The sequence below is a fragment of the Dromiciops gliroides genome, chromosome 4, assembly GCF_019393635.1.
Source record: "Dromiciops gliroides isolate mDroGli1 chromosome 4, mDroGli1.pri, whole genome shotgun sequence".
NCBI lineage: Eukaryota > Metazoa > Chordata > Mammalia > Microbiotheria > Microbiotheriidae > Dromiciops > Dromiciops gliroides.
In genome coordinates this window covers 241181128-241208371 of record NC_057864.1, presented here as the reverse complement: position 1 = coordinate 241208371, position 27244 = coordinate 241181128, and the positions used below count along the sequence as shown (strand labels likewise).

The 27244-nt window shown below is 39.4% G+C and overlaps 1 protein-coding gene across 1 annotated transcript in view; it reads right to left on the bottom strand.

Moving 5' to 3' along the window:
* Window positions 1-320: 320 nt before the first annotated feature.
* Window positions 321-27244, bottom strand: part of LOC122754953 (antigen WC1.1-like) — a 117181-nt gene continuing 90257 nt past the window's right edge. Inside the window, 13 exon segments of the mRNA XM_044003379.1 lie at window positions 321-459; window positions 1076-1228; window positions 8714-8809; window positions 9200-9346; window positions 9597-9623; window positions 12365-12679; window positions 12773-12814; window positions 14978-15292; window positions 15968-16282; window positions 16366-16437; window positions 19538-19582; window positions 19585-19851; window positions 20131-20439. Of these exon segments, the coding sequence (XP_043859314.1) occupies window positions 335-459; window positions 1076-1228; window positions 8714-8809; window positions 9200-9346; window positions 9597-9623; window positions 12365-12679; window positions 12773-12814; window positions 14978-15292; window positions 15968-16282; window positions 16366-16437; window positions 19538-19582; window positions 19585-19851; window positions 20131-20439 (2228 nt within the window). The 3' untranslated portion in view covers window positions 321-334.

Sequence of the window (27244 nt, the reverse complement as noted above, 5' to 3'; positions counted from 1 at the left end):
AATGGGCAAAGGAAGGTTGAGGAGTGAGCACATAGGAAAAGAAGGAGGATACAAGAGGGAAATTCCAGAATTAAAGGTTCTGAAGGTGAAGCACTTTTGATAGAGGCAAAAATCTCACCCTGGTAGATGAATTCAGGATAGTGGAGAGAGAGGTGTTCACTACATGTGAAGTAGTGAAGAGGAAACCTTCAACATTGTTCTCTCAGGATAAAGTGCTTGAGGGCAGGTGAATTCTAAAACTCTAAAATTCTAAATTCAAGTATCACAGGAAACAGATTGCACTCCATTCCAATTTAATAAACATTTATTAAGAGGCTACTTGTTGCTGATGGTCTTAAAGTGGCATTTGAGGGTCACCAGTCTCAGCTTCATCATACCCTAGGTCTTCAGAGGACATTGGTAGGTCATCTTCTCCCATCCTGGAGTTAGGGGACTCTCCAGAGAACTTAGAAGACTGCCCTAGAACCAGTAAAGTAGCGGTGAATTTGTAGTTGTGTCTAAAGAAAAGCAAGGAGTCTTTGGTGGTGGGACAGGTAGGTATAAAGAATACTACCTTCAAGACTTGGGTGAAGAGTCTTTTCTTAGTTCAGAGGCACCATTGACAGAGAATGGCAAGAGGTAAGAGAGGGCTATGGAAAGGCTTCTTTTTACATCGAGGGTGGGTTGTAGTCAAAGGGAATGGGAGCCTGAAGGAAGCAGCTTCAGAACCCCAGGGCCTGCTCATTTAGTTGTTTAGTAACATAGTACCACTTTGGGAAAAATTATCCCAGCTATATTTCTGGAAATGTCAATACATAGAATCCTTGCTGTACTGACAATTTTTTTTGGTCATATATATGTATTTATATATACATACATGTATATATATGTAGACACACAATCTACGCACTTGAATGCACATACATGTATGCATACAGTTTAAAAGACAGACATATATATATGTATGCACATGTGTGGATACCTACACAAATGTGTGTATGTGTAAGAAGTGTCATCCTGTCATCTTCCAAAATAAGTTCCCTCATGGCTAGAAATTTCCCTTGTTAGGTCAATAAGTCTTTTTGGAACCACTCACCTGTGTATGATTCCCTGTACTCATCCCATTCATTGGTAGGTCCCAGAGTACTCCCCTCATTCATCTGGGTGACAGGGGGAATTTCTGGCCCAGATAATTCTCCAGCATCATCATGCCCATCCCCTAGGGTATCATCAGGCCAATTTGAGATATCTGAGGGAGAGAGGATAGTTTTATTTTCAACAGGAATTTTCTGTGAGGGGATGTCCTTCTGCATGTGAAAACAAATACACGATTTCATTTTATATAAATATAGAAGGGAGTGTCAGGAAGTGTTTGAAGATGAATTTAGTTGAAGAATCAAGCCACTTTGGAATGGGGAACCTGACCTTGCACTAAGAATCCTCAAGCAGTCAAGGTGGGAAAATGGACAAATTCCATCACACAGGATTTTCAGGCCCCAGAGTGTTATTTTTTCCTTCAATTCTTTTAGCTTCAAAATTTTCCTCTCTTAATTTCCATGACCTCAGTGCTTATCACTACAAGGATGAAATTGCTTAGACCTTCAACACTGTCACAATTCGATTCATGTTTCCTTGGGTATAGTGTGTTATGACACCAGGGAAGCCAACTTTAAACAGGAGGTACTCCTAGTCTTTGGTGACAAGTATAAAAAAAGTCACTCTTTGAGATGATTAATCAAAGTGCTCTGGGTAAGAATAAAGAACCTCTCAAGTATGTCAGAAATTCCTATGCCACCTTACTGGAAGCCTCAATATTTGAATGGTGAAGATCTTGATTAAGAAGACATTAAGAAGACTTAACCCTCATTGCCCCGCAAAAAAAAAAAAAAAAAGAAAAAAAGAAGAAGACATTAGTCAGGGGACAGCTAGGTGACCAGTGGATAGAGTACCAGCCCTAGAGTCAGGAGGACCTGAGTTCAAATCTGACCTCAGACACTTAACACTTAATAGCTGTGTGACCCTAGGCAAGTCACTTAACCCCAATTGCCTCACAAAAAAAAAGACATTAGTCAACTAAAAAAGCTAGAAAAAGAACAAATTAAAAATCCTTAATTAAATACTAAGTTAGAAATTCTGAAAATCAAAGGAGGATTAGTAAAATTGAAAGAAAACTATAGTATTAAGAAATAAAATTAAGAGCTGGTTTTATGAAAAAGAATCAATAAAATATTTAAACTTTTGGTTAATTTGGGTTCAAAAAAGAAAGAAGAAAACCAAATTACCAGTATCAAAAACGAAAGGGATGAATTCACCACCAATGAAGTGGTAATTGCAAAAATAATTAGGAGCTATTTTGCCCAACTGTATGCCAATAAATTTGACAATCTAAATGAAATGGATGAATATTTACAAAAATATAAACTGCCCAGGTTAACTGAAGAGGAAATAAAATCCTTAAATAAGCCCATATTAGAAAAAGAAATTGAACAAGCCATCAATGAACTCCCTAAGAAAAAAAATCCAGGACCAGAAGGGTTTACAAGAAAATTCTAACAAACATTTAAAGAATTAATTAATTCCAATAGTATACAAATTATTTGGAAAAAATAGATGAAGGAGTTCTACCAAATTCCTTTTATGACAGAAATATGGTGTTGATACCTAAACCAGGCAGAGACAAAACAGAGAAATAAAATTAAAGACCAATTTCCCTATTGAATATTGATGCTAAAATCTTAAATAAGATATTAGGAAGGAGATTACAGCAAGTGATCACAAGGATAATACACTATGGCCAGGTGGGATTTATACCAGGAATTCAGGGCTGGTTCAACACTAGGAAAACTATTAACATAATCAACCACATCAATAAGAAAACCAACCAAAATCATATCATTATCTCAATAGATGCAGAGAAAGCTTTTGACAAAATACAGCACCCATTCCTAATAAAAACACTAGAGAGTTTAGGAATAGGGGGAGCTTTCCTTAAAATAATAAATAGTATCTCCCTAAAACTATCAGCAAGTATATGCAATGGAGATAAATTAGAGGCCTTCCCAATAAGATCAGGGGTGAAACAGGGATGCCCATTATTACCCCTGTTATTTAATATTGTACTAGAAATGTTAGCTTTAGCAATCAGAGAAGAGAAAGGAATTAAAGGAATTAGAATAGGCAAGGAGGAAACAAAACTATCAATCCTTGCAGATGGTATGATGGTATACTTAAAGAATCCTAGAGAATCAACTCAAAAATTACTTGAAACAATTAACAACTTTAGCAAAGTAGCAGGATATGAAATAAATCCACATAAATCATCAGCGTTTCTCTACATGACCAACAAAGTCCAGCAGCAAGAGATAGAAAGAGAAATTCCATTTAAAGTAACAGTAGATAATATAAAATACTTGGGAGTCTACTTGCCAAGACAAACCCAGGAACTCTATGAACACAACTACCAAACACTCTTCACACAAATCAAATCATATCTAAATAATTGGAAAGATATCAATTGCTCATGGATAGGCAGAGCTAATATAGTAAAAATTACAGTACTACCTAATTTATTTATTCAGTGCCATACCAATCAGACTACCTAAAAATTATTTTATTGAGCTAGAAAAAATAATAACAAAGTTCATCTGGAAAAACAAAAAATCAAGAATATCCAGGGAAATAATGAAAAAAAAATTCACAGGAAGGTGGGTTAGTGGTGCCAAACCTGGAGCTTTACTATAAAGTGGCAGTCATCAAAACTATCTGTTACTGGTTAAGAAATAGAGTGGAGGATCTATGGAATGGGCTAGGCACAGGAAACACAGTAGTAAATGACACTAGTAATGTAGTGTTTGATAAACCCAAAGACTCCAGCTTCTGGGATAGGAACTCAGTATTTGACAAAAACTGCTGGGAAAACTGGAAGATAGTATGGCAGAAATTAGGCATAGACCAACATCTTACACCTTATACTAAAATAAGGTCAAAATGGATACATGATTTAGACACAAGAGGAGATACCATAGGTAAATAAGGAGAGAAAGGCATAGTCTACCTATCAGATCTTTGGAAAGGAAAAAAGTTTATGACCAAACAAGAGATAGAGTATATTATAAAATGCAAAATGGAGGATTTTGATTATATTAAATTAAAAAAATTTTGTACAAGCAGAAGCAATGCATCCAAAATTAGAAGGGAGGCAGAAAGCTGGGAAACAATTTTTATGGTCAGTACTTCTGATAAAGGCCTCATTTCTAAAATATATAGGGAACTAAATCAAATTTATACAAATCCAAGTCATTCCCCAATTGAGAAATGGTCAAAGGATATGAACAGGCAGTTTTCTGATGAAAAAGATATCTATTCCCATATGAAAAAATGCTCTAAATCTCTAATGATTAGAGAGATACATATTAAAACAACTCTGAGGTACCACCTGACACCTATCAGGTTGGCTAAAATTACAAAAAAGGAAAATAATAAATGTTGGAGAAACTGTGGAAAAATTGGAACACTAATGCATTGTTGGTGGATCTGTGAACTGATCCAACCATTCTGGAGAGCAATTTGGAATTATGCCCAAAGGGCGATAAAGCTGTGCATACCCCTTCACCCAGCAATACCACTTTTGGGTCTTTTTCCCAAAGAAATCATGGAAAGGGGAAAGGGACCCACATGTACAATGTACCCACATGTATTTATAGCTGCTCTTTACGTGGTGGCAAGGAATTGGAAGTTGAGGGGATGCCCATCAACTGGGGAATGGCTGGACAAGTTGTGGTATATGAATACAATGGAATACTATTGTGCTGTAAGAAACAATGAGCAGGAGGAGTTCAGAGAAACCTGGAGGGTCTTGCGTGGGCTAATGATGAGTGAGATGAGCAGAACCAGAAGAATATTGTACACAGTATCATCAACATTGAGTGTTGATCTACTGTGATGGACTATATTCTTCTCACCAATGCAATGGTACAGAAGAGCTCCAGGGAACTCATGATAGAAGAGGATCTCCAAATCCAGGAAAAAAAAAACAAAACAAAACTGTGGAGTATAGATGGTGAATGAACCATGCTATTTCTTTTGTTTTTGGTGCTGATGTTTTTCTATTTTGAGGTTTTTTGTCATTGCTCTGATTTTTCTCTTATAACATGACTAATGCAGAAATATGTTTAATGTTATTATGTATATATATAAAACCTATCTCAGATTACCTGCTGTCTAGGGGAGGGGGGAGGGAGGGGAGGGAGGGGGAAAAATCTGAAATTAGAAAGCTTGTATAAACAAAAGTTGAGAACTATCTTTACATGTAATGGGGAAAAAACAAAATACTTTATTAATTAAAAAACTATCAACATGATCAACCACACTGATAACAAAAATAACCAAAATCATATGATTATCTCAATAGATGCAGAAAAACCTTTCACAAAATACAGCACTCATTCCTATTAAAAACACTAGAGAGCATAGGAATAAATGGAGCTTTCCTTAAAATGATAAGCAGTATCTACCTAAAACCATCAGCAAACATTATATGTAATGAGGATAAGTTAGAAGCATTTCCAATAAGATCAGGGGTGAAACAGGGATGTCCTTTCTCACCTCTATTATTTATTATTGTACTAGAAATGTTAGCTTTAGCAATAAGAGAAGACAAAGGAATGAAAGGAATTAGAAATAGGCAAGGAAGAAATCAAACTATCACTCTTTCCAGATGATAAGCTGGTATTCTTAGAGAATCCTAGAGCTACTTGAAACAATTAGCAACTTTAGAAAAGTAGCAGGTTATAAAATAAACCCACATAAATCATCAGCCTTTCTATACATGACCAACAAAACTCAGCAGCAAGAGATAGAAAGAGAAATTCCATTTAAAATATCTGTAGACAATATAAAATATTTGGGAGTCTACCTGCCAAGACAAACCCAGGAACTCTACGTTCACAATTACAAAACATTTTCTACACAAAGCAGAGTGGTACTGGCTAAGAAATAGAGTGGTAGATAAGTGGAATAGGTTAGGCACAGGAGACAGAGTAGTAGATGACTATAGTAATCTACTGTTTGATAAACCCCCAAACTTCAAGACAAGAACTCACTATTTGACAAAAACTGCTGGGAAAACCAAAAGATAGTATGGCAGAAACTAGGCGTAAACATCTTATACTATATACCAAAATAAGGTCAAAATGGGTACGAGGTCAAAATGGGTACATAAAGGGTGATACCATAGGTAAATTAGGAGAGGAAGGAATAGTTTACCTCTCAGATCTATGGAGAGGAGAAGAACTTACGATAAAAAAAGGGATAGAGAATATTATGAAATGCAAAATGGATGATTTTGATTACATTAAATTAAAAAGTTTTTATACAAACAGAAGCAATGCAGCCAAAATTAGAGGGGAAACAAAAAGCTGGGAAACAATTTTTCCAGCCAGTGTTTTTGATAAAGGCCTCATTTCTAAAATATATAGGGAACTAAATCAAATTTACAAGAATGCAAGTCATTCCTCAATTGAGAAATAGTCAAAGGACATGAACAGGCAGTTTTCTGATTAAGAAATCAAAAGCTATCTATTGCCATATAAAAAATGCTCTAAATCACTATTTATTAGAGTAAAGCAAATTAAAACAACTCTGAGGTACCACCTCAAAACTATCAGATTGGCTAATATGACAAAAAAGGAAAATAATAAATGTTGGAGAAAATGTGGAAAAATTGGAACACTAATGCATTGTTGGTGGAGTTATGAACTGATACAGCCTTTCTGGCTTTTTTATTTTGTTTTGCAGGGACACAGCTAGTAAGTGTCAAGTGTCTGAGGCCAGATTTGAACTCAAGTCCTCCTGAATCCAGGGCCAGTGCTTTATCTACTGTGCCACCTACCTGACCCCTGATGCAGCCATTCTGGAGAACAATTTAGAACTATGTCCAAAGGGCTATGGGGTTGTGCATTCTATTTGACCCAGTAATACCACTACCAGTTCTGTATCCCAAAGAGATCATAAAAAAGGGAAAAGAACCCACATGTACAGAAATATTTATAGCAACTTTCCTTGTTTTGGCAAAGAATTGGAAGTCAAGGGGATGCCCATCAATTGGGGAATGGTTGAACAAGTTGTAGTATGTGAATATAATGGAATACTATTGTGCTATAAGAAATAATGAGTAGGGGGCAGCTAAGTGGTGCAATGGATAGAGCACTGGCCTTGGAGTCAGGAGGACCTGAGTTCAAATTTGGCCTCAGCCACTTGACACTTACTAGCTGTGTGACCCTGGGCAAGTCACTTAACCCCAACTGCCTCACTAAAAAAAAAAAAAGAAATAATGAGTAGGCAGATATTAAAAAAATCTGGAAAGACTTAAGTGAACTGATACTGAGTGAAGTGAGCATAAACATGAGAATATTGTGCACAGTAACAGCAACATTGTGTGATGATCCAATGTGATAGACTTAGCTCTTCTCAGCAATATAATGATCCAACACAATTCCAAAGGATTCATGTTGGAAAATGCTCTCCACATCCAGAAAAAAGAACTGTGGAATTTGAATGAAGATTGAATCATACTGTTTTGACTATTTTTTTTTTTTTTTGCGGGGCAATGGGTGTTAAGTGACTTGCCCAGGGTCACACAGCTAGTAAGTGTCAAGTGTCTGAGGCCAGATTTGAACTCAGGTACTCCTGAATCCAGGGCTGGTGCTTTATCCACTGCGCCACCTAGCCATCCCCTGTTTCGACTACTTTTTATTTTTTGTTTTTCTCGTTTGAGGTTTTTCCCTTTTGTTCTGATTCTTCTTTTACAACATGACTAATGCAGAAATATGTTTAATGTGATTACACATATATATCCTATATCAGATTGTTTTCTGCCTCGGGGAAGGAAGAGGAAAGGGAGGGAGGGAGAAAAATTTGGAACTCAAAATCTTATAAAAAGAAATGTTGAAAACTATCTTTACATGTAACTGGAAAATAATATTTTTTATTAAAAAAAGAGAAGATATTAGTAATATATACCAAGTTATATTCTGAAAATTGCAGCAATGTCATAGGTTTTGTTGTCCTAACAAGAAGGTTTTGTTCTTCATGCAGAGTCAGGGGAAAAGTGTGGAAAACTAAAAATTTGTCAGTGAGTGAGGGCACCAGGGTTAGCCAATGAGAGAGATGGCCATGCTGATAAGGATCAGTATAATTAGGTTGGATGGAAAAGTCCTAAGGGTATGGAAAGGCATTTCATCCATAGCTCCTTGTAGTTATCTTTTAGAGACATTCAAGACTTTTTGTTTCACTTCTGTTCTTACCAAGAAAGGTCCGGATTTGGGGGAAATGATATAATGGTGTTAATTCTTTTGAGAGGGCGATATCCTTTTAGAGAAATCAAACCATTGAATCTCTGGACCTGAAATTATGAGGGTCCTATCCTGTATTTGGAGGCACTATAATCAGTGGCACCCAGACTGACAAAAGAACAGCATAACCAAAAGAACACAGAGCTTTGGGCATTTTCCCTCCAGAGATGAAGCTCAGAGCTCAGAGTTGGGCTGTTGGACCTGCCTGCTCACATAGACAATGGGAGATAGAAATTAAAATGTTAGAGTGGGGGGAATCATCTTAGGCAGGTATAGACAAAGATTTCTGTAGATGCCAAAGTCATAGATTCTGATACTGACCAAAGCTTATAGTTCATGCCCAGAGTGTCTAAGGAAGGAGGATAGACAATAGATACACATACCTGGGCTGCTCAGAAGGTCCTCCTTGCCCCGTGTCAGGTGGTTATCAATCTCTTGGTACACAGCTTCATAAAGAGAATCTCCATATCTGGACAAAGCTGGGACAAATGGCCATGGATCAGAAATTATGGGCCTGAGAACATCACCTGACACATATATGTCTCAGGGGCCCTCCTCTATCTACTTTCTGTTTATGCTCAGGCCACTCCATAGTTCCACAATGGATGCCTGTTCTGCCCAGCCCCATATGGTATGACCTTGGTTAGAATTCCATGACTAGCACAAGCTCTGAAATTCCAGTTTATCCTCTCCTGGACCAATGACAACTGGAGCCATCTGGTGTTTGAAAACCAGAGCAGGACATGTGGATCACATCCAATACTAAAGTAATTGTTTTGGCTTTGTCCAAAATCCCTATCCCTGTCATTGCCTCCCTTCACCCACACACACCCTTTCCCATGCAATTCAGTTCCCCATGGGTTGCATACCTTCTTGCTGGACTCTCACTCTGTGCATCTGAATCCCTAGGAGGATGAGGACCAGGAAGAGAAGGGCCCCTAAAATAAGGCAGAGCATCCCAGGCAGGGAGAACAAGCCCAAGTTCAAAGAGGCAGGAACTGTCTTAGTGACTCGTCCTTTGGAGAAGAATCATAAGACTCTGGATCATGGGAAAAGTTGTCAAGCTTTCCCTAGGACAGCTCACTGAGGTTGATATGGAGAGAGGAGGTAAATCTGAGGCTCACCCTCAACCTGAAGATCCTCCAACTGGGGAACCCCACCTCCCCCAGTGCACTGTAGAGGGAACTGGAATAGGCCTGGATGCCTGAGAAAAGACAGAGAAGGCACCATCCTTCCTTATGGGAAAGGAGTTCCACATCTCCATACTGGAAATTGGCAGGAGGGTGGTATATCCTTTTTAATTAATTCATTCATTCACTTATTTATTTATTTACTTATTTGTTTGTTTGTTTGTTTATTTATTTATGTATTTATTTTTTTCATGGCAATGAGAATGGGTAGAGATCATGTTGGACATGGCTTCTGGATTCTGTTCTAGGCCTCCTGTCATGTATAAACAGCTTAAGAAGGCTCCTAGATGGGGCAGCTAGGTGGCTCAGTGGATAAAGCACCGGCCCTAGATTCAGGAGTACCTGAGTTCAAATCCGGCCTCAGACACTTGACACTTACTAGCTGTGTGACCCTGGGCAAGTCACTTAAGCCCCATTGCCCTGCAAAAAAAAAAAAAATAGGTTCCTAGATATACTAGATCCCCTTTATCCAGCTCAGGGTTAAAAAGAGGAGTCAGAAGACCTGTGCTGAAGTCAAATCCCAAATTCAGATGCCACAATTAGAAATTTGAGGGAGGGCCATATATTCTCTAAGAAAATTCTGTAGACCTGCCTCATTATCCACTACACCAACCTCTAGTTCACAAGTCTCCCAGCAGATTCTCTGACCTTAACAGATTTAATTCTCCAAAATATGAAAGATTCCCATAGGGAGTGGATGTCCCATGTAACCTTCCTCCAGTCCTATAGATATTTTTATGTGTACAAAATAGTAATCACTGGCTCTGTTCCTTCTCTTCCTCACACGCCTTCCCCCTTCTAACCTTGGCTATTAGTGTTGAAGACAACACCACTCTCCCAATCACTCAGACTCACAATCTTGGTGCTGACCCTAAACCCTCACTCTCACACTCTCTCCACAGAACCAATTCGTTGTAAAATCTTGTCATTTCCACTAACTAAACCATCACTCTATATTTCAGGTCCTCACCATCTCTGGAACTATTATAAATAGTGCCAATCTATCCTTCATTCAACTACAAAAGTGATTATTCTATAGAGTATTTTTGAACATATTATTTTTGTTGTTGTGAAAACATTTTTCAGTACTGTCCAACTCTCTGTGACTCCCATTTGGGATTTTCTTTGCATAGATACTGGAGCGGTTTGGAATTTCCTTCTTTAACCCTTTTTACAGATGAACAACTGAGACAAAGAGGTTTAAGTGACTTCGCCCGAGTCACATAACTAGCAAGTGTCTGAGGTCAGATTTGAACTCAGGTAGATGAGTCTTCCTGACTCCAGGCCTGTGCCACCTAGCTGCCCACATTATACCCATGTTCAATAAGATCCTCTCATTCTCTGTCACCTCCAGGATCCAATATAATTTCTCTTTTGGGCATCTAAGCTCTTCACAATTTGGTCTCATTGAACCTTTCCACAGCTCTTATATACTACCTCTTTCTACATACTCAATTACTCGGCCATACATGCCCATTCTCTGTTCCTCACACGGTATCCTGTCCTTGAATACTGGCTTTCTGACTCTCCTTGAATAAAATGCTCACTCTTCTTGCCTCCACCTCTTGTCTTTCTCAGCTTCCTTCAAGACTCAACTTATATAATATACTTGTGTGTGTGTGTATATATATATATATATATATATATATGTATATATATATATATATATGTATATATATATGTATATATATATACACACACACATACACACACATACACACACACACACACACACACACACACACACACACACACACACACACACACTAAAGGAAGCTTTACTGAGGCAAACCAGAAGCTGGGACTTTCCTTTCTGGGTTACCTTCATTCTGCTCTGCATGAATGTTCTAAGTATCCAGTTATTTATGTGTTATTTCTCCTATCATATTGTAAAGACAGTCAAAAGCAGGGGCTGTTTTTGCCTTTCTTTCTATTACCAGTCCTTAGTGCTGTGCTTAGCACATAGTAAGCACTTATTCATAAATTCCTGTCAATTGATTGGTTGTGTGCTACTCTTTCTTATATGGGTTAGAGTTGAAGGGGAGGCAGGCTTAACACTGAATCTTTTTATATAGACATCAAAGGGGGCAGCTAAGTGGTGCCATGGATGGAGTACTGGGCCTAGAGCATCAGGAAGATCTGAGCTCAAAGGCAGGCTCAGACACTAGCTGTGTGACCCATGGCAAGTCACTTAACTCTTATTTACCTCAGTTCCTCATTTGTAGAATGATACTGGAAGAGGAAATGGCAAACCACTCCGGTATCTTTGCCAAGAAAACCCCAGGGACATAGTCCTTGAAGTCATGCAGAGTCAGACATGTCTGAATGACTGATCAACAACATTGTTATCTTATCCTTTCTACTGGAAGACAAAAACAACCCTTGGAGGTATGGGCAGTGACCAATCTGGGCTATTGGCTCTGGATTCTCCCCGAGTCCATTGTCACTAGACTATCTGCCAAAGATACTCTATTGCAGAAGCTCAGGAAGGTTCCCAAATCTTTTACATCCCCTTCACTAAGCCCAAGCTTGGGGAGAAGGCTGGAAGACAGAAGAGGCATTGTAGGTTTGGGAGTCACAGGACCTGTGTTAGTCTGTGTGACCTTGTGGCAGTCATATAACCCCACTGGACTTCTATTTCCTCCTCTGTACAGCAAAGACATTGATGACCATTTTACTTTCAATTCTAAATTTTATGACTCCAAGATCAGGTTACAGCATCCCCATGGTATCCAAAGACAGATGTGTGGAAGCTCCATTTAGATGTAAAGTGTAACCCCATGTCCTCCAGCTCAGAGTCTATGCTGAGAGCTGCCAGCCCCATCTTATGTCCTTCACACTCACCTGAGCACATCACTCCAGCATCTTCCTCATGCTTACAGTCATTCTGCCCCCAGGGCTTTTCAGGGCTGTCCCACAGGGAGGACTCTGTCCCTGCACACTGCACATCATCCAGCCAGATGGTATCATTTCCTGGCCCAAATGTAGCCTCTCCCAGGGCAGCCAGAGCAAAGCCACAGCCCAGCTGCTGACAAACCACATTAGCATCTGCTAGATTCCATAAATCATCGCATATTGTTCCCCAGGAGCCATTGTGCCAGATCTCTACTCGTCCAAAGCATGGTGTCTCTCCTCCCCTGAGCTGGAGTTTATCCTTGTCTGTAAATCAAGCAGCATCCTATGTTACACTTTTAAATTGGAAGTGAGGAACCTCTGTAAGCCCAAGGTATAGTGATGGGAAACCTGAAATACCTGTGCAGGGACTGGAGGTTGGGCAGTCAATATCCTTCCTTCCTGCAGAGAGAAGACATTGGGAAAGGTCTTGGTTAATGATGATTCTAAAATATCATTGGGGCACTAGGTTTTTCTGTTTGTACTCTCTTCATCTTCATCATATTCAGTGATTTGTTGATTTACACTATGAGCTACCAAATGAGTATAAAAAAATATATAGGGAGTTCGGAATATAATTAGAGAGAAGCAGAGACTCCATAAGGAAGCAGATTAAAATACCCAAGGAGAGAGTGAAGAAGGATGAGGCAAAGTGAGGCTGACTGTTAGAGTAAGGCAGGGCCAGACAAAGGCAGTCATGGGAAAAAAGGTACAGAGAAAGATATCAGCCAAGAGGATGCATAGAGATAGAGATGAGTCATGTTGCCAAGAAATTTTGAAGACTATGGAGTGGGGAGAGAAATGAATATGGGTCAGATCTCTTCAAACTTCTTAGTGAAATATGTGGCTCGTGGGGCAGCTAGGTGGTGCAGTGGATAGAGCACTGGCTCTGGAATCAGGAGGACCTGAGTTCAAATCCGGCCTCAGACACTTAACACTTACTAGCTGTGTGACCCTGGGCAAGTCACTTAACCGCAATTGACTTGCCCCCCCAAAATGTGGCTCAGCAGTCTGCTCTAAATGCACAGTTGAGGGCTTGAGGAAAGTCAGTAATGACTGTTAAGCAACTACTGTGAACTCTGGTCCTAAACCCTGTCCTAAACCCTGGTGATACCAAAAAAAAAAAAAAAAAGGTAAAAAATCCATCCATTCCTGCAAGGAGCTCTAAGTCTATCGGGGGAGACAACATGAAAACAGCTTTTCACAAACATGATATATACATGAGAAATTGGAGTTAATCCATTGGGAGGACAATAATAGCATTAAAGGAGGTAATAAGAGGGTTCAGTGGAGAAAGTAGGATTTTATCTGGCACTTGAACAAAGCAGCTCAGGGGTGCAGTGGATAGAGTGCTAGACCTGGAAGAATCTTCCTGAGTTCAAATCTGGCCTCAGACATTGACTAAGTTGTGTTACATTGGGTAAGTTCCATCACTGTCTTTCTCTCAGTTTCTTCATCTGTAAAATGAGCTGGAGAAGGTAAATGGTAAAACGTAAATGGTAAAAACCTTCCAGTTTATTTTCCCAGAAAACCCCAAATTGGGTCTCAAAGAGTTGGACACAATTGAAATGACTGAACCACAACAAAAACAAATGAAGCAGGGAAGGCAACAGCTAGAGATGAGGAGGGAGAGAATTAGAAACATAGAGAAAACCAGTGAAAATCCCCAGTCAGAAAATAGAGGGTCTTGTACAAAGAACAGCAGAGATTAATGTCATTTTATTTAAGAGTATACGGAGGGGGCAGCTAGGTGGTGCAGTGGATAGAGCACCAGCCCTGGAGTCAGGAGGACCTGAGTTCAAATCCGGCCTCAGACACTTAATGCTTACTAGCTGTGTGACCTTGGGCAAATCACTTAATCCCAATTGCCTCACAAAAAAAAGAGTATATGGAGGGAACTAAAGTGTTAGAAGACCAGAAAGTAGGAGGGGGCCAGTATTTGAAGGGCTTTGAATGAAAGGATTTGATATTTGATCCTGGACATCATATGAGCCATTAAAAGATGTTGTTTAGGAATGGAGAGTTGATATAGTCAGACTTATGCTTTAGGAAGATGAATGTCAAGAACTGAATGTAGTATGAACTGGAATGAAGAGAAACTTGAGATAGAGTGACCAACCAGAAGACTCTTGCAATAGTACAAAAGGGCCAAGTATTAGAGTGGTCAGTGTCAGTCAGAAAAAAGAAGGGGGTATGGATGAGAGATGTTACAAAAGTGGAATCAACAGGACTGAATGGTTAATTGCATATATTGGAGCAAAAGAGAGAGGAGTTGAGCATGACACTTAGGACTAGGTAATATGGAGAATGGTGGTATTCTCCCTGGTTTGGGAACAAATGTAATGGGTTCAGTTTTAGACACATTGAATTTAAGATGTCTATAGAACATCTAGTTCAAGATGTCAGTAGGGAGTTGGAGATGGGAGACTGGAGGTCTCTTCCACTGTTTATTGGATGGGTGAAAATAAGTTTGACTCTGTATCTTGCCCACAGATTGAATCCATACTTGAATTAAATAATAATCCCACTAAAAAGGAGTCAAACAGATAGGACAGATATAGTTACCTGCACATGTAATATGGGCTTCCTTTCCTTGGTGGCAAGAATTCTGGTCCCAGGATTGAGAAGGACAATGTCAGAGCAAAGATTCTTGACCTTGGCAGTTGATCTTATCTATCCACCGGACTTGCAAACTTTCTTGGGGGCTAGAAAATGTATCAATATGCCCCCTGGTCCCACAACTCAGGTGTCTGCAGATTACTGATACAGTATTGGGGTCCATGGAGTTGTGGCACACACTACCCCACGTTCCATTGTAGAAAACCTCCAGCCACCCTGTGCACTCTTGGTCATGACTCACCAGCCTGAGATCCAAGGATTCTGGAAATGGAGAAGAAAGTATGGCAGAATCAGAGGGGACATTTGTTCCCCTGTTCTCTGGGTCTCTTCCCTCTGGAAATCAAATTACTTTTTATGGCCCTGATAGAGAATCTTCTTTTCCAGAATTATTTCTTCTATATTTCTGAACATTTCTCTCTGTCTTGTCTCTCTCATTGTTAACGATAGGAAAGCCTTTACTGTGATCTCCCTATTCAATTATACAGCTTCAAAATCAGTGTGTGTGGTCCATCAATAATAAAGCAAATCAACAGACCTAATTGTTTACCTATTCTGTGAATAGCTCTCTACTAGGAAATGAGGATATAAGGAATATATATATATATATGTATATATATATGTATATATACATGCATATATACACACATATACATATGTACATATTTATGTATATATAAGTATATATACATATCTATATGTATACACATCTATATCTTCATAAAGGAGGATACCCACATATACAATTGTAGTAGATGAATAAAATCACCTTTCAGATATCAGGGGTCTTGCCCTGAAACTAATCTCTAGGGACTATTCTGGTTGGGGACAGTGATCCTCCTTATCTCAATCAACTCCTTCTCCCTCAGGTCTCTAAACCCTACCTCCTCACTGCTCCCACAAGCCGCTGTGTCTTAGTGAGCTCTGTGTGGCACAGACCTGAGCAGAGGACTCCTGCATCCTGTTTGTGCCTGCAGTCAGGTTGACCCCAGTAGAGGGAGGGGCACTCCCACAGGTGGGATTAATTCCCAGAGCAGCTTAGATCATCCAACCAGATGGGCCCTGACCCTTGTCCAAAGTGAGCAGAGGCCATAGCTTCGAAGGCCACCCCACAGCCCAGCTGCCTGCACACCACGTGGGCATCATTCATGTCCCAAGAATCATCACAGATGGTCCCCCAGGTGCCATTGTAATAGACTTCTACTCCGTCAGAGCAGGGACCTCCTCCATTCAACAGACAGAGCTGTCCATGTTCTACAGGGAGACACAAGGATTAATTTCCCATCTTCTCAAGGAAAGAGAGGGGTTTCCTCGGATTTTTCAACCTTCTTTCTTACCTGGGAACAGGACAGGTACCTTTTCCTGGTAAGACTCTGCATTAGTGAATGTGAGGGACTGGGTCTGGTTTCCTGCACATCACTGAGATACAGAGAAATGGAAATTTTAATCCAGGAAGGGATAAGTGAGGTAAATATGTACTCTGAAGAAAGGCACTGGATGGGAGAAGGAGAAAAGGGTCAGTAAATTGGAAAGAAGACAGTTGTGAGGGAGGGACCAAGGGATTTCCCAGCCCAAGAAGGCCTGTTTTGGCTCTAAATAGTCAAACAGAATCATTTTCATTGACAGTTCTATTCTCCCACTCCCACAGCTCCAACCATACCCTCCATATACAGAGTGCCCTGAGAGGTCTGTGACCTTCTATAAGGAAGAACTTCTGAGAGAAAGGTGGCAGCACTTTGTCATCCTTCCTCAGGTTTTGTTTACACTCTGCTAGGCTTAAAACCTATGAACTATATAGGGTAGCTTTACCCTATCTGCCACCAGTCTATGTCTAAACTCTATAGAGCAGAACATGGGGTACATGAACTGGTTTTAAACTATATTGATGATTTGGCAGCTAGGTGGTACAGTAGGTAAAGCACCAACCCTGGATTCAGGAGGACCTGAGTTCAAATTTGGCCTCAGACACTTGATACTTACTAGCTGTGCCACCCTGGGCAAGTCACTTAACCCTCATTGCCCAGAAAAAGAATTGAAAAAAAAAACTATATTGATTAAAATTGGGTAGGGATGTAGGGAGAATATTTGGTACTGAAATTTTTTTAATGCATGTAAAATTTTTCTTTAATTGGGAAAATAGTATTTTAAAAATAAAATAAAGACTATATTAATGGCTATATTTATGTAGGGAGAACCTCACCTGTCATAAGGGCCTATATGAAAAGAGATCTGGATGTGGTGAGGTCTCACATGTAGAGAGGGCTGTCCTTCTCACAAGTAACATGGGGGTGTCACTGTTTGGCTCAAAGGGATGAAGAATAGATATCTCTAGCCTTCTTCTATCCCTGTTGTAGTTCAGTCATTTCAGCTGTGCCCAACTATTTGCCACCCCATTTTGGGTTTTCTTGGCAAATATAATGGAGTGCTTTGCCATTTCCTTCTCCAGCTCATTTTACAGATGAGGAAACAGAAGCAAACAGGGTTAAATGATTTAGCCAGGGACATGCAGTTAGCAATTGCCTGAGGTCAGATTTGAACTTAGGTCTTCCTGACTCCTGGCCCTATACTCCATTCCCTGCACCACCTAGCTGCCTCTCTACCTACCTTCTCCCCCTGCCCTTTCTCCAAGGTAGACTTAATTTCCACCAGGAGGGGAGACAAGAGTTTGGAGCTAGAGCCCACTCTGCTCTTCTAAGAGAGAGGGGATACCAGGCTAGAATCATTTTTACCTAGCTGCCCCTGTTTCCATGGTTTTCTTATTGAATACAGACACTTGGGGGGATTAGGACCCCTCTTTTCTGATTTCAGCCATTTGCACCTGTATATTCTTCACTTCCCAATTTGGAAAGTGTCAAATCTTTCCTCCATTTAGAAATCAGATTTTGTATTTTTGTATTGTATATTTGTATTGTAATTTTGTATTCTGGTTAATTGTTTTCTTTTAATTAATTGGTCTTGATTTATTTTTCGGGGGGGGGGGAGTGAGGCAATTGGGGTTAAGTGACTTTCCCAGGGTCACACAGCTAGTAAATGTCAAGTGTCTGAGACCGGATTTGAACTCAGGTCCTCCTGAATCCAGGACCCTTGCTTTATCCACTGCGCCAACTAGCTGCCCTTTGGTTGATTTTTAATGCATAAAAATCTGCCTCCCCTGTATTCTTAGTGCCAAAGCTGAAAAAGACCACAGTTCTTGATTAGTTATGCAATTGGCATGCATTTTTTAATAAATTCATAAGCTTGGAAGCTTGCACCTTTGTTTCCTGTAATTTAATCTTTCATATTCTTCATTATCTATTTTCTCAAGTTTTCTCCCCAGGCTCTGGCTGAACTGGACTGATGCAACAGATACCCTCTACTCACAAGAGTCCTGTACCTTCAGACCACTGATCTAGAGTTGTACTATTGACCCTGACCCATCTTTATGTCTGATAGACATGCAGTGCTGATGAGGTTTTACCCTAATTCAACTCCTTCTACCTCTAACAAATATACAAAGAAGGGGCAGCTAGATGACACAGTGGTTAAAGCACCAGCCCTGAATTCAGGAGTACCTGAGTTCAAATCCGACCTCAGACACTTGACACTTACTAGCTGAGTGACTCTGGGCAAGTCACTTAACCCCCATAGCCTGCAAAAAAACCCAAAACAAACAAAGAAACAAACTACAAATATACAAAGAAGATAAGATCTTTGCTCCAAGGATCTATTTGCATAAGAATCTCATCACTGATGGACAATGATTTCTTGAGGTAAAGTTAGTGAGATCGGGAGATAAGAGAGATCATGGTTTTTCAATTCAGGCTCTATCCTTTTTTTTTCTGTTCAGGATCTCTCTTTTTTTCTAGCTTTCAACAAATCAATCCCTCATGAAATCAATTTGCACTAAGGAGAGCAGTCTTATGCAAATGGCCTTTTGAGTCAAGAGTTGCAATTTTCAAGGAACAAAGCACTGGAATTTTATTCTAAGGTGGCTGTAATATGGTTCACCCAATATCAACCTTGTGTTCATGATCTTGTCCAATGTAGTCTGTCCTTGCAGTGTGATCTTATCATCTTGCTCTGGGGAAACACCTACCTGTGAATTTAGACAATTCCTTGTCCTTCCTGTCTAAGTTCGTTCATTCTTGGTTCTTCCCACCAAAGTTCAGAACCAATGCATCTCTGTTCACTATTAGTACTGCACATTAGCATAATTCTACCCTTTCCCCAAAGGTAGTTGATGGATCACAATACATCTTCCCTGCCTGGGAAGGTAAAGTCATGAAAGAATGATGGCATAGATAAAGTAAATATGTACAAATGCCATGGATAATTCCAAACAAGAAGGTTAGGGCTCTTCACACTTGGCATAAGAGAAAAGATGCTATGGATCTCCTCTACATACTGAAAAGAGTTGCCTGACTGTTGATGACTGTAGACACTTCCATCCTGCAGGTCTATCCTTGCTTTCCCTGGCCCATCACCTAGAGAGAAGCTTTGAGTAGAAATAAGAGATTTCCCTTCACTAACCTGAGCAGACCACAGAGGCAACTTTTCCTTTGGAACATGGAGAATTCCCAGGACAGTCACAGAACAATTCCATAAATGAGGTTCAGTCCCTGTGCAATAAAATGTATCCCCGATGACCTGGACATTTCCATTGCCAAAATGTACATCTTCTGGAGGCCTCTTGGCAACACCACAGTTGAGCTGATGGCAGAGAACGTTGGCATCTGCCATGTCCCAGTGGGAGTCACAGAGAGTTCTCCAGGTCCCCAAAACTTGGATCTCCACTCTTCCTTCACATTGGGATCTTCCATTCATGAGATGAAAGCCTGTGTACCCTGGGGAGAAGAAGACAGGACTTTAGAAAAGGGATTGTGACTTTCTTTTTTTTTTTTCTTTCTTTTTTTTTTAGTGAGGCAATTGGGGTTAAGTGACTTGCCCAGGGTCACACAGCTAGTATGTGTTAGGTGTCTGAGGCTGGATTTGAACTCAGGTCCTCCTGAATCCAGGGCCGGTGCTCTATCCACTGCGCCACCTAGCTGCCCCGGATTGTGACTTTCTAATCTCAGTGTTAAGTACAATGTGGGAGCAGGATAAAAGCATTGTGTCAGCTTTACTTGAACAAATGACTCTGACGTCCATGCAGTGATTTCATTGTCCCCGTGTTAGGGGTACTGTGGGGCACAATGAGAGAAGTGGTTCACTTCCGTTACATTGGAATTCTTGATCCCAGATGTAGCCATTTCCTTTTCCAAACTGAGCTCTTTTCATGATGGAGACTGCAGTCCCACACTTTAACTCAGCACAGATGACCTTGGCAGTAAAAAGACTAAAATTCCAATCACAGATTGTGCTCCATTCTCTTTCAGAATTGACTTCTACCCTCCTAGTACAGGGTCCATCCCCTGCAACCAGCTTGACAAATCCTGGAAAGACAAGCAAGAACTCCAGTGAGTGGCCCTGAGCTCCAAGATTTCCATGATGAGCAAAGAAATACAATTACTAGTGTAAGACTTTGTCTAGTATATTCCCAAGGGAGAAGAAGCATGGTAACTTTCCTTAACCAACCATGGTGATTATGATTGGGCCTGAAATAAAAGTGAAGGTTTTTAATTCCTGGTATTCTTTGGAAGAGTGTGTCTGACACCTGTAGGGAAATGCAATCCTTCCACTCTTTTAGGCAGGCAAGAGTTATATGAAAGCAGCAGAGGGGATGGATGCCTCTCACCCAAGGAGCAGAATTAGCCTCAGGTGATCCCTCTTTATTAGAGAAGTAACCATCTCCTCTGCCCCAAGACCTTGGTCACTCTAAGTAGGTTTCTTTACTTTTTGAGTTTCTAGGGCTTTGTTCATCTTTTTTCTTCCTTTTGAAGAGATGCAGTCAAGATGACAGAATAGGAGGAATTAGCATACAGAATTCCCCCCACCCCAAATTCCTCCAAGAAAAAATAAAAAATTCACCACACCAAATCCTGATGGAGAAAAATCTAAGAAAAAGTGAAGATGATCTATTTTTTCCAGCTCAGGTTACCAGAGTGAGACAGACAGAAATCTCCAGATAGTAGTCTAATTAGGAATTTGTTGAGCATGGAAAACTCCAGAAAAGGGAGAGGCTCTCTGCCCCAAAGACTCTCTTTAAGCAACTCAGGAAGGTTCCCAATTCTTCTACCTACCTTCCCCTTCCCTACAAGCCTGGAAAGAGCTCTGGAGAACATAAGATATATTGCAGTTTTGGGACTCTGCACCTGGGTTCAAATATTTCCCAGTAAATTATACAGGTTAGTCTGTGTGACCTGATGGTAGTCATATAACCCCACTGGACTTCCATTTCCTCCTCTGTAAAGCAGAGACATTGGAATCATGACCATTCATTTTACATTCAGTTCTGAATTCTATGAATCCAGGATCAGGTTACAGCATCCCCCTGATACCAGAGGACAGACCTGTGGAAGCTCCTTTTAGAGGCAAAATCTAGCCCCATGTCCTCCAACTCAGGGTCTACTCTCAGATATTCCAGCCCCATTTTATATCCTTCACACTCACCTGAGCCTATCACTCCAGCATCCTCCTCATGCTTTCAGTCATTCTGCCCCCAGGGTTCTGCAGGGCATTCCCACAGAGACGACTCTGTTCCAGTGCACACTACATCATGCAGCCAGATAGTCCCATTTCCTGGTCCAAATGTAGCCTCTCCTAGGGCAGCCAAAGCAGAGCCACAGTTCAACTACCGGCAAACCACATTAGCATTTTCTAGGTCCCAAGAATCATCACATACTGTCCCCCAGGAGTCATTGTGCCAGATCTCCACTTGTCCAGAGCATGGGGTCTCTCCTCCCTTGAGTTGGAGTTTCTCTTGGTCTGGAAAAGAAGCAAAATTCCCTGTTACACTTCCAGTTTGGAAGTAAAGAACCTCTGAGAGTCCCAAGCATGGAGAGGAAGAAGCTGGGATACCTGTGCAGAGCCTGGAGTTTAGGCAGTCAGTTTCCTTCTTGTATATATCTTGTTTGCACAACCTATTTCCATGTTATCTCCTCCATTTAGACTTTGAGTTCCTTTAAGCCAGGCACTGCTTTTTTGCCTTTCTTTATATCACAAGGTCTTAGTATAGTACCTGGCACATAATACTTGCTTTAAAAATGATTAATAACATTGTACAAACTATGTATACAAGATGAATTGGACACCTTGTGAGAGGCAGAGCCAAGATGGTCAAGTAAAAGGCAAGGAGTTACCCAACCTCTCCCTAATTCCCCTCCAAAGAACTTTAAACTTTAAAATAATGGCTCAAAATAGATTCTGGAGCAGCAAAACCAACAAAGGGACTGGGTGAAACCATATTCCAGGCTAAGACAACTTAAAAAGTTTTCAGGAAAGTTTTTTCTCAAGGGCAAGAAAGGAACAGAATCCACACCTGGCAAGCCAGTAGCAAGTCCCCAGACCTCTGCATGAGGCAGCTAACAGCAGGCCACACCCAACTCTACCCAGCAGTAAGCACTGTCTAAATAATGTATCCCTATTGATCTTATCTTCCTATACAGTGTCACACAGCTGGCAAGTGATTGAATCTAGTTTAACTCGGGTTTTCTTGATTCCAGTCCCATAACTTTATCCATTGTACCATATTTCTGCCATGTAGGTGAACAAATGCATATCAGGTGGTAGGGATTGATATTGTATATTAAGAAGAACCAGAGGGAAGAATGACAGTAAGAGAAGAATAAGAAATTGAAGAAATTAGAAGAGTCAATGAAGAAGCAAAACTATCACTCTTTGAAGTTGATATGATTATATACTTGGAGAATCAACTAAAAAAGAACCTCCTTGAAATAATTAAGAACTTTAGCAAAGTTGTAACATATATGAAAAATGAACATATATCATAAGCAATTCTATTTATTAACAACAAAGTCCAGTAGCAAGAGATAAAAAGGGAAATTCCATTTAAAATAACTGTAGACAATGTAAAGTACCCAAGAACTATATGAACACATATATAAAACACTTTTTACACAAAGAAAGTCAATTTTAAAGAACTGCAAAATTAATAATCTCTTATGGCTGAGCCAATATAATAAAATGACAATTCTGCCTAAACTAATTTACTTGTTCAGAACCATACTATCCAAACTACCAAAATTATTTTTAGAGCTAGAAAAAGGAATAACAAAATTCATTTGGAAGAACCAATGGTCAAAATATCGACAGAATTATTATTTTTAATAATGTGAAGGAAGGTGGCCTAGCCATATCAGACCTCAAAATGTATTACAAAGTAATAATCATCAAAACAATCTCATACTGGCTAAAACATAGAGTAGTGTATCAGTGAAATAAATTAAGCATACAATACACAGCAATAGGTGACCATAGTAATCTTGTGTTAGCTAAGCTAAGATCCAAACTTTTGAAATAAGAACTCACTGTGTGACAAAAAATGGTGGGAAAACTGAAGAGCAGTTTGGCTGAAACTAAGTATAGTTGAATATAGCAAGATAAGGTCAAAAGGGTTACATTATTTAGACAAAAAGGATGATCTCATAAGCAAATTAGGGGAACATGGAATAGTTTACCTGTCAGATCTGTGGAGAAGGGAAGAATTTATATTCAAATCCGATATAGAGAACATTACCAGATAGAAAATGGATACATTTGATTATACTAAATTTAAAAAAGTTTTCATAGAAACAAAAGAATGCAGTTAAAATTAGAAGAAAAAGAGAAAATAGGAAATAATTTTACAGTAAGTTTCTCAAATATATAGACAACTGAGTAAAATTCATAAAAATACAAGTCATTTCCCAACTAATAAATGGTCCAAGGATATGAACATGCAGTTTTCAGATGATGAGATAAAAACTATCTATAGTTATATGAAGAAGTGCTTTAAATCACTTGATTAAAGAAATGTAAATTAAAATAACTCTTAAGTACCACCTCACACCTATCACACTGGATAATATGACAGAAAGGAAAAATAATAAATGTTGGAGGGAATGTGGGAAAATTGAGACACTAATGCATTGTCGGTGGAGTTGTGAATTAATCCAACCATTCTGCAGAGAAATTTGGAACTATATCCAGAGGGCTATAAATCTGTGCATAGCCTTTGATTCAGCAGTAATACTACTAGGTCTATATCCAAAATAAATAAAAGGAAAAAGAGAAAGGATGTATTTGTACAAAAATATTTATGGCAGCCCTTGTTGTGGTCACAAAGAATTAGAAATTTAAGGGATTCCCATTAAATTGGGGAATAACTAAATAAATTGTGGTATATGCTGGTTAGCAAATACTATTATGCTGTAAGAAATGATGAGCAATATGCTTTCAGAAAACCTTGGAAAGGTGTACATGTAGTAATGCAAAGTGAAATTAGCTGAACCAGGAGAATATTACACCTAGTAACAGTAGTACTTTACTATGATCATCTTGAATGGCATCTATTCCCAGTAGTATAAAGATCTGAGATAATTCCAAAGTACCTGTGATAAAAAAATGCTACCCACCTCCAGAGAAATGACAGGTAGAATTTGAATGCATATCAAAGCATACTATTATTTTCTTTCTTTTCTTTTTCTTTTTCTTTTTTTTTTTTTGGTATTTTTTTTACAATGACTGATACGAAATTATATTTTGAATAACTGCACATGTATAACCTTTATCAACTTGCTTGCCTTTTCAATTATGTGGGAAGAAAGGAAGGATGGGAGAAAATTTGGAAATCAAAACAGTAAAAAGGGAATTTAAATTGTTTTTACATGTAATTGGGAAATATATTAATTTTAAAAATATAAATTGAAGATAATAAACGGAGGGATAGCACTAAAATTAAGGGGGTGGGTAATAAGAGGTAGTAGATGTGTAGATGGTAAAACTATCTGGAACCTAAATGAAAACAGAAAGAAAAAAAACAAGAGACAGAGAAGACGAGTGGGAGAATTACAGGCATAGGGAAAACCAGAATGTCTTGTGCAAAGAACAGCGGAGATTAATGTCACTGGATCAAAAAGTATGTGGAGGGAAGCAAAATATTAAAAGGCTAGAAAGGTAGGGGGAGCTAGAATGTGAAAAGCTTTGAATTTAAGAATATTTGATATTTGATCCTGGAGGTAGTATGGAGACACTGAAGTTATTGTTTGGGAGTGGGAAGGTAACATGGTCAGACTTGAGTTTTAGGAAGTTGAATGTAACAGTTTAGCAGCAGATGTACTGGAATGGAAACTTGAGACAGAGTGACCAAGCAGAAGGCTCTTGAAATAGTCCAGACATAAGGGAATCTGGGCCTACACCAGAGTAGTGGCAGTGTCAGAGCAAAGGAGAGGGTATGGATGAGAGATGTTACAAAAGTAGCATCAATGGGATTTAGCAACTGATTGCATATGGTGGGGCATAAGAGACAAAAGAGTTGAGCATGACATTTAGGAGCAAGTGATTGGGAGGGTGGTGGTGCCCTCCACAAGAAAATTGAAAGGTGGGAAGGTTTAGGGAGAAATGTAATAGTTCTGTTTTAGACATGTTGAATTTAAGATTTCTACAGGAAATCTAGTTCAAGATGACCAGTAGGGAGTTGGAAATGTGAGACAGGAGTTCAGGAGAGATAAATCTGAAAATTATCTGCATAGATGATAATTCACCCCAATGGAGTGGATGGGATCATCAAGTGAAATAGTATAGAGAGTAAAGAGAAGAGAGCTCAAGACATACTCTTGGGGCACATCAATGATTAGTGGGTGTGACCTGAGGAGACTGAGGAGGAGATGTCAGAAAGCTAAGAGAAGAAGCAAGAAACAGCAGTGTCATGAAATTTTAGAGAAGAGAATATCAGAGAAGATGGAGATTGACAATGTCAATGGCTACAGAGAAGTTATAAAGTTTGAGAATTGAGGAATGTTAATTAGATTTGGCCATTAAGAGATGGTTAGTTACTTTGGAGAGAGCTGTTTCAGCTGAATGATGAAGTTGGAAGTCAGATTGCAGAGTAACAATGAAAATGAGATGAAAGATAGTGGAGGCACCCATAGTAGAGAGCCTTCACAAGGATTTTAGCCATTATAGGTCTTGGTAGGAGGGAATTTAGACAGTTGGATCAGCTTACAATAGGAAATCCCTTTAAAAGGTATCATTTGGATTATCAGAAACTCTGGGATAGAAAGATGGACAATAGGCCTTACTAAATGGTTCTATCAATTATAATTTGAAGATCAATCAAACATATCAAAAAACATATCAAAATTCAGGCTACAGCTACTCTTGCTGCAAGATAATTTATTACAATAACTTCCAAATTGGTCTCTGTGCCTGCAGTCTTCAATCCGTCCTCTAGACAGCTGTCATGCTGACCTTGTTCCTACTCTGCTCAAAAATCTCAATTGGCTCTACCTTTGCCCTCTAGAATAAAATACAATCCTCCCCCACACCCCACATTTGGCATTTGAAGACCATTCTAATACAGTACGAATTTATCTTTCCAGGATGATTTTAGATTATTCTTTTTCATTCAGTCTATGGTGTAGTCACACCATTTGCTGTTTCCCTTACATGATAGTTTATTTCCCATCTCCTTCCTTTTCTTTTTTTTTTTATCTCCTTCCTTTTGCCCAGTTTGTCCCCCATGCTAGGAATGGTCTCTTTCTTTACTAATGCCTCTTGGAATTCCCAGATTCCTTCACATATTACTTGAAATTATATTACCTAAACCTCCCAATTTCCTGATAATTTCCCAATTTTTAGAACTCTTCTTCCTCTAAAAACAACTACTTTGTGTCTGACCTATATACATTTTGAATTTTCCTGTCAATGTGATGTTTCCATTCCACTCCTAGTATCTTCATATTTCTAGCATCTCCTTGGTACATAGCAGGTGTTAAATGTTCTGGGAACCCAACCCTCTTTGGAATCTTGAGAACATCTAATGCCTGCTTTTTACATCCCAAAGCTAAAATAGTATGTGTAGCCTTCCTCTCAGTGAGATGGGGATGGACTGGTAGGGAGCCAAGACAGAGAGTGGGAAAGAGCCATGAAACATTCACATTTCAGAGCAGGAAAACTCCTTAGAGAAAATTCCTCCAAGCCTCTCTTTGTAACAGGAGAGAATAATGTGATTGAAAGTTGTAAAGTAACTTTCTGAAAGTCACATCTCTAGTGCCATAATCAAGGCCTTCCAACTACCTCCAGTTTTGTTTCCTCTATAGCTAAGAGGTTATTTTATAGAAGGAATAGAGGCATATAAGA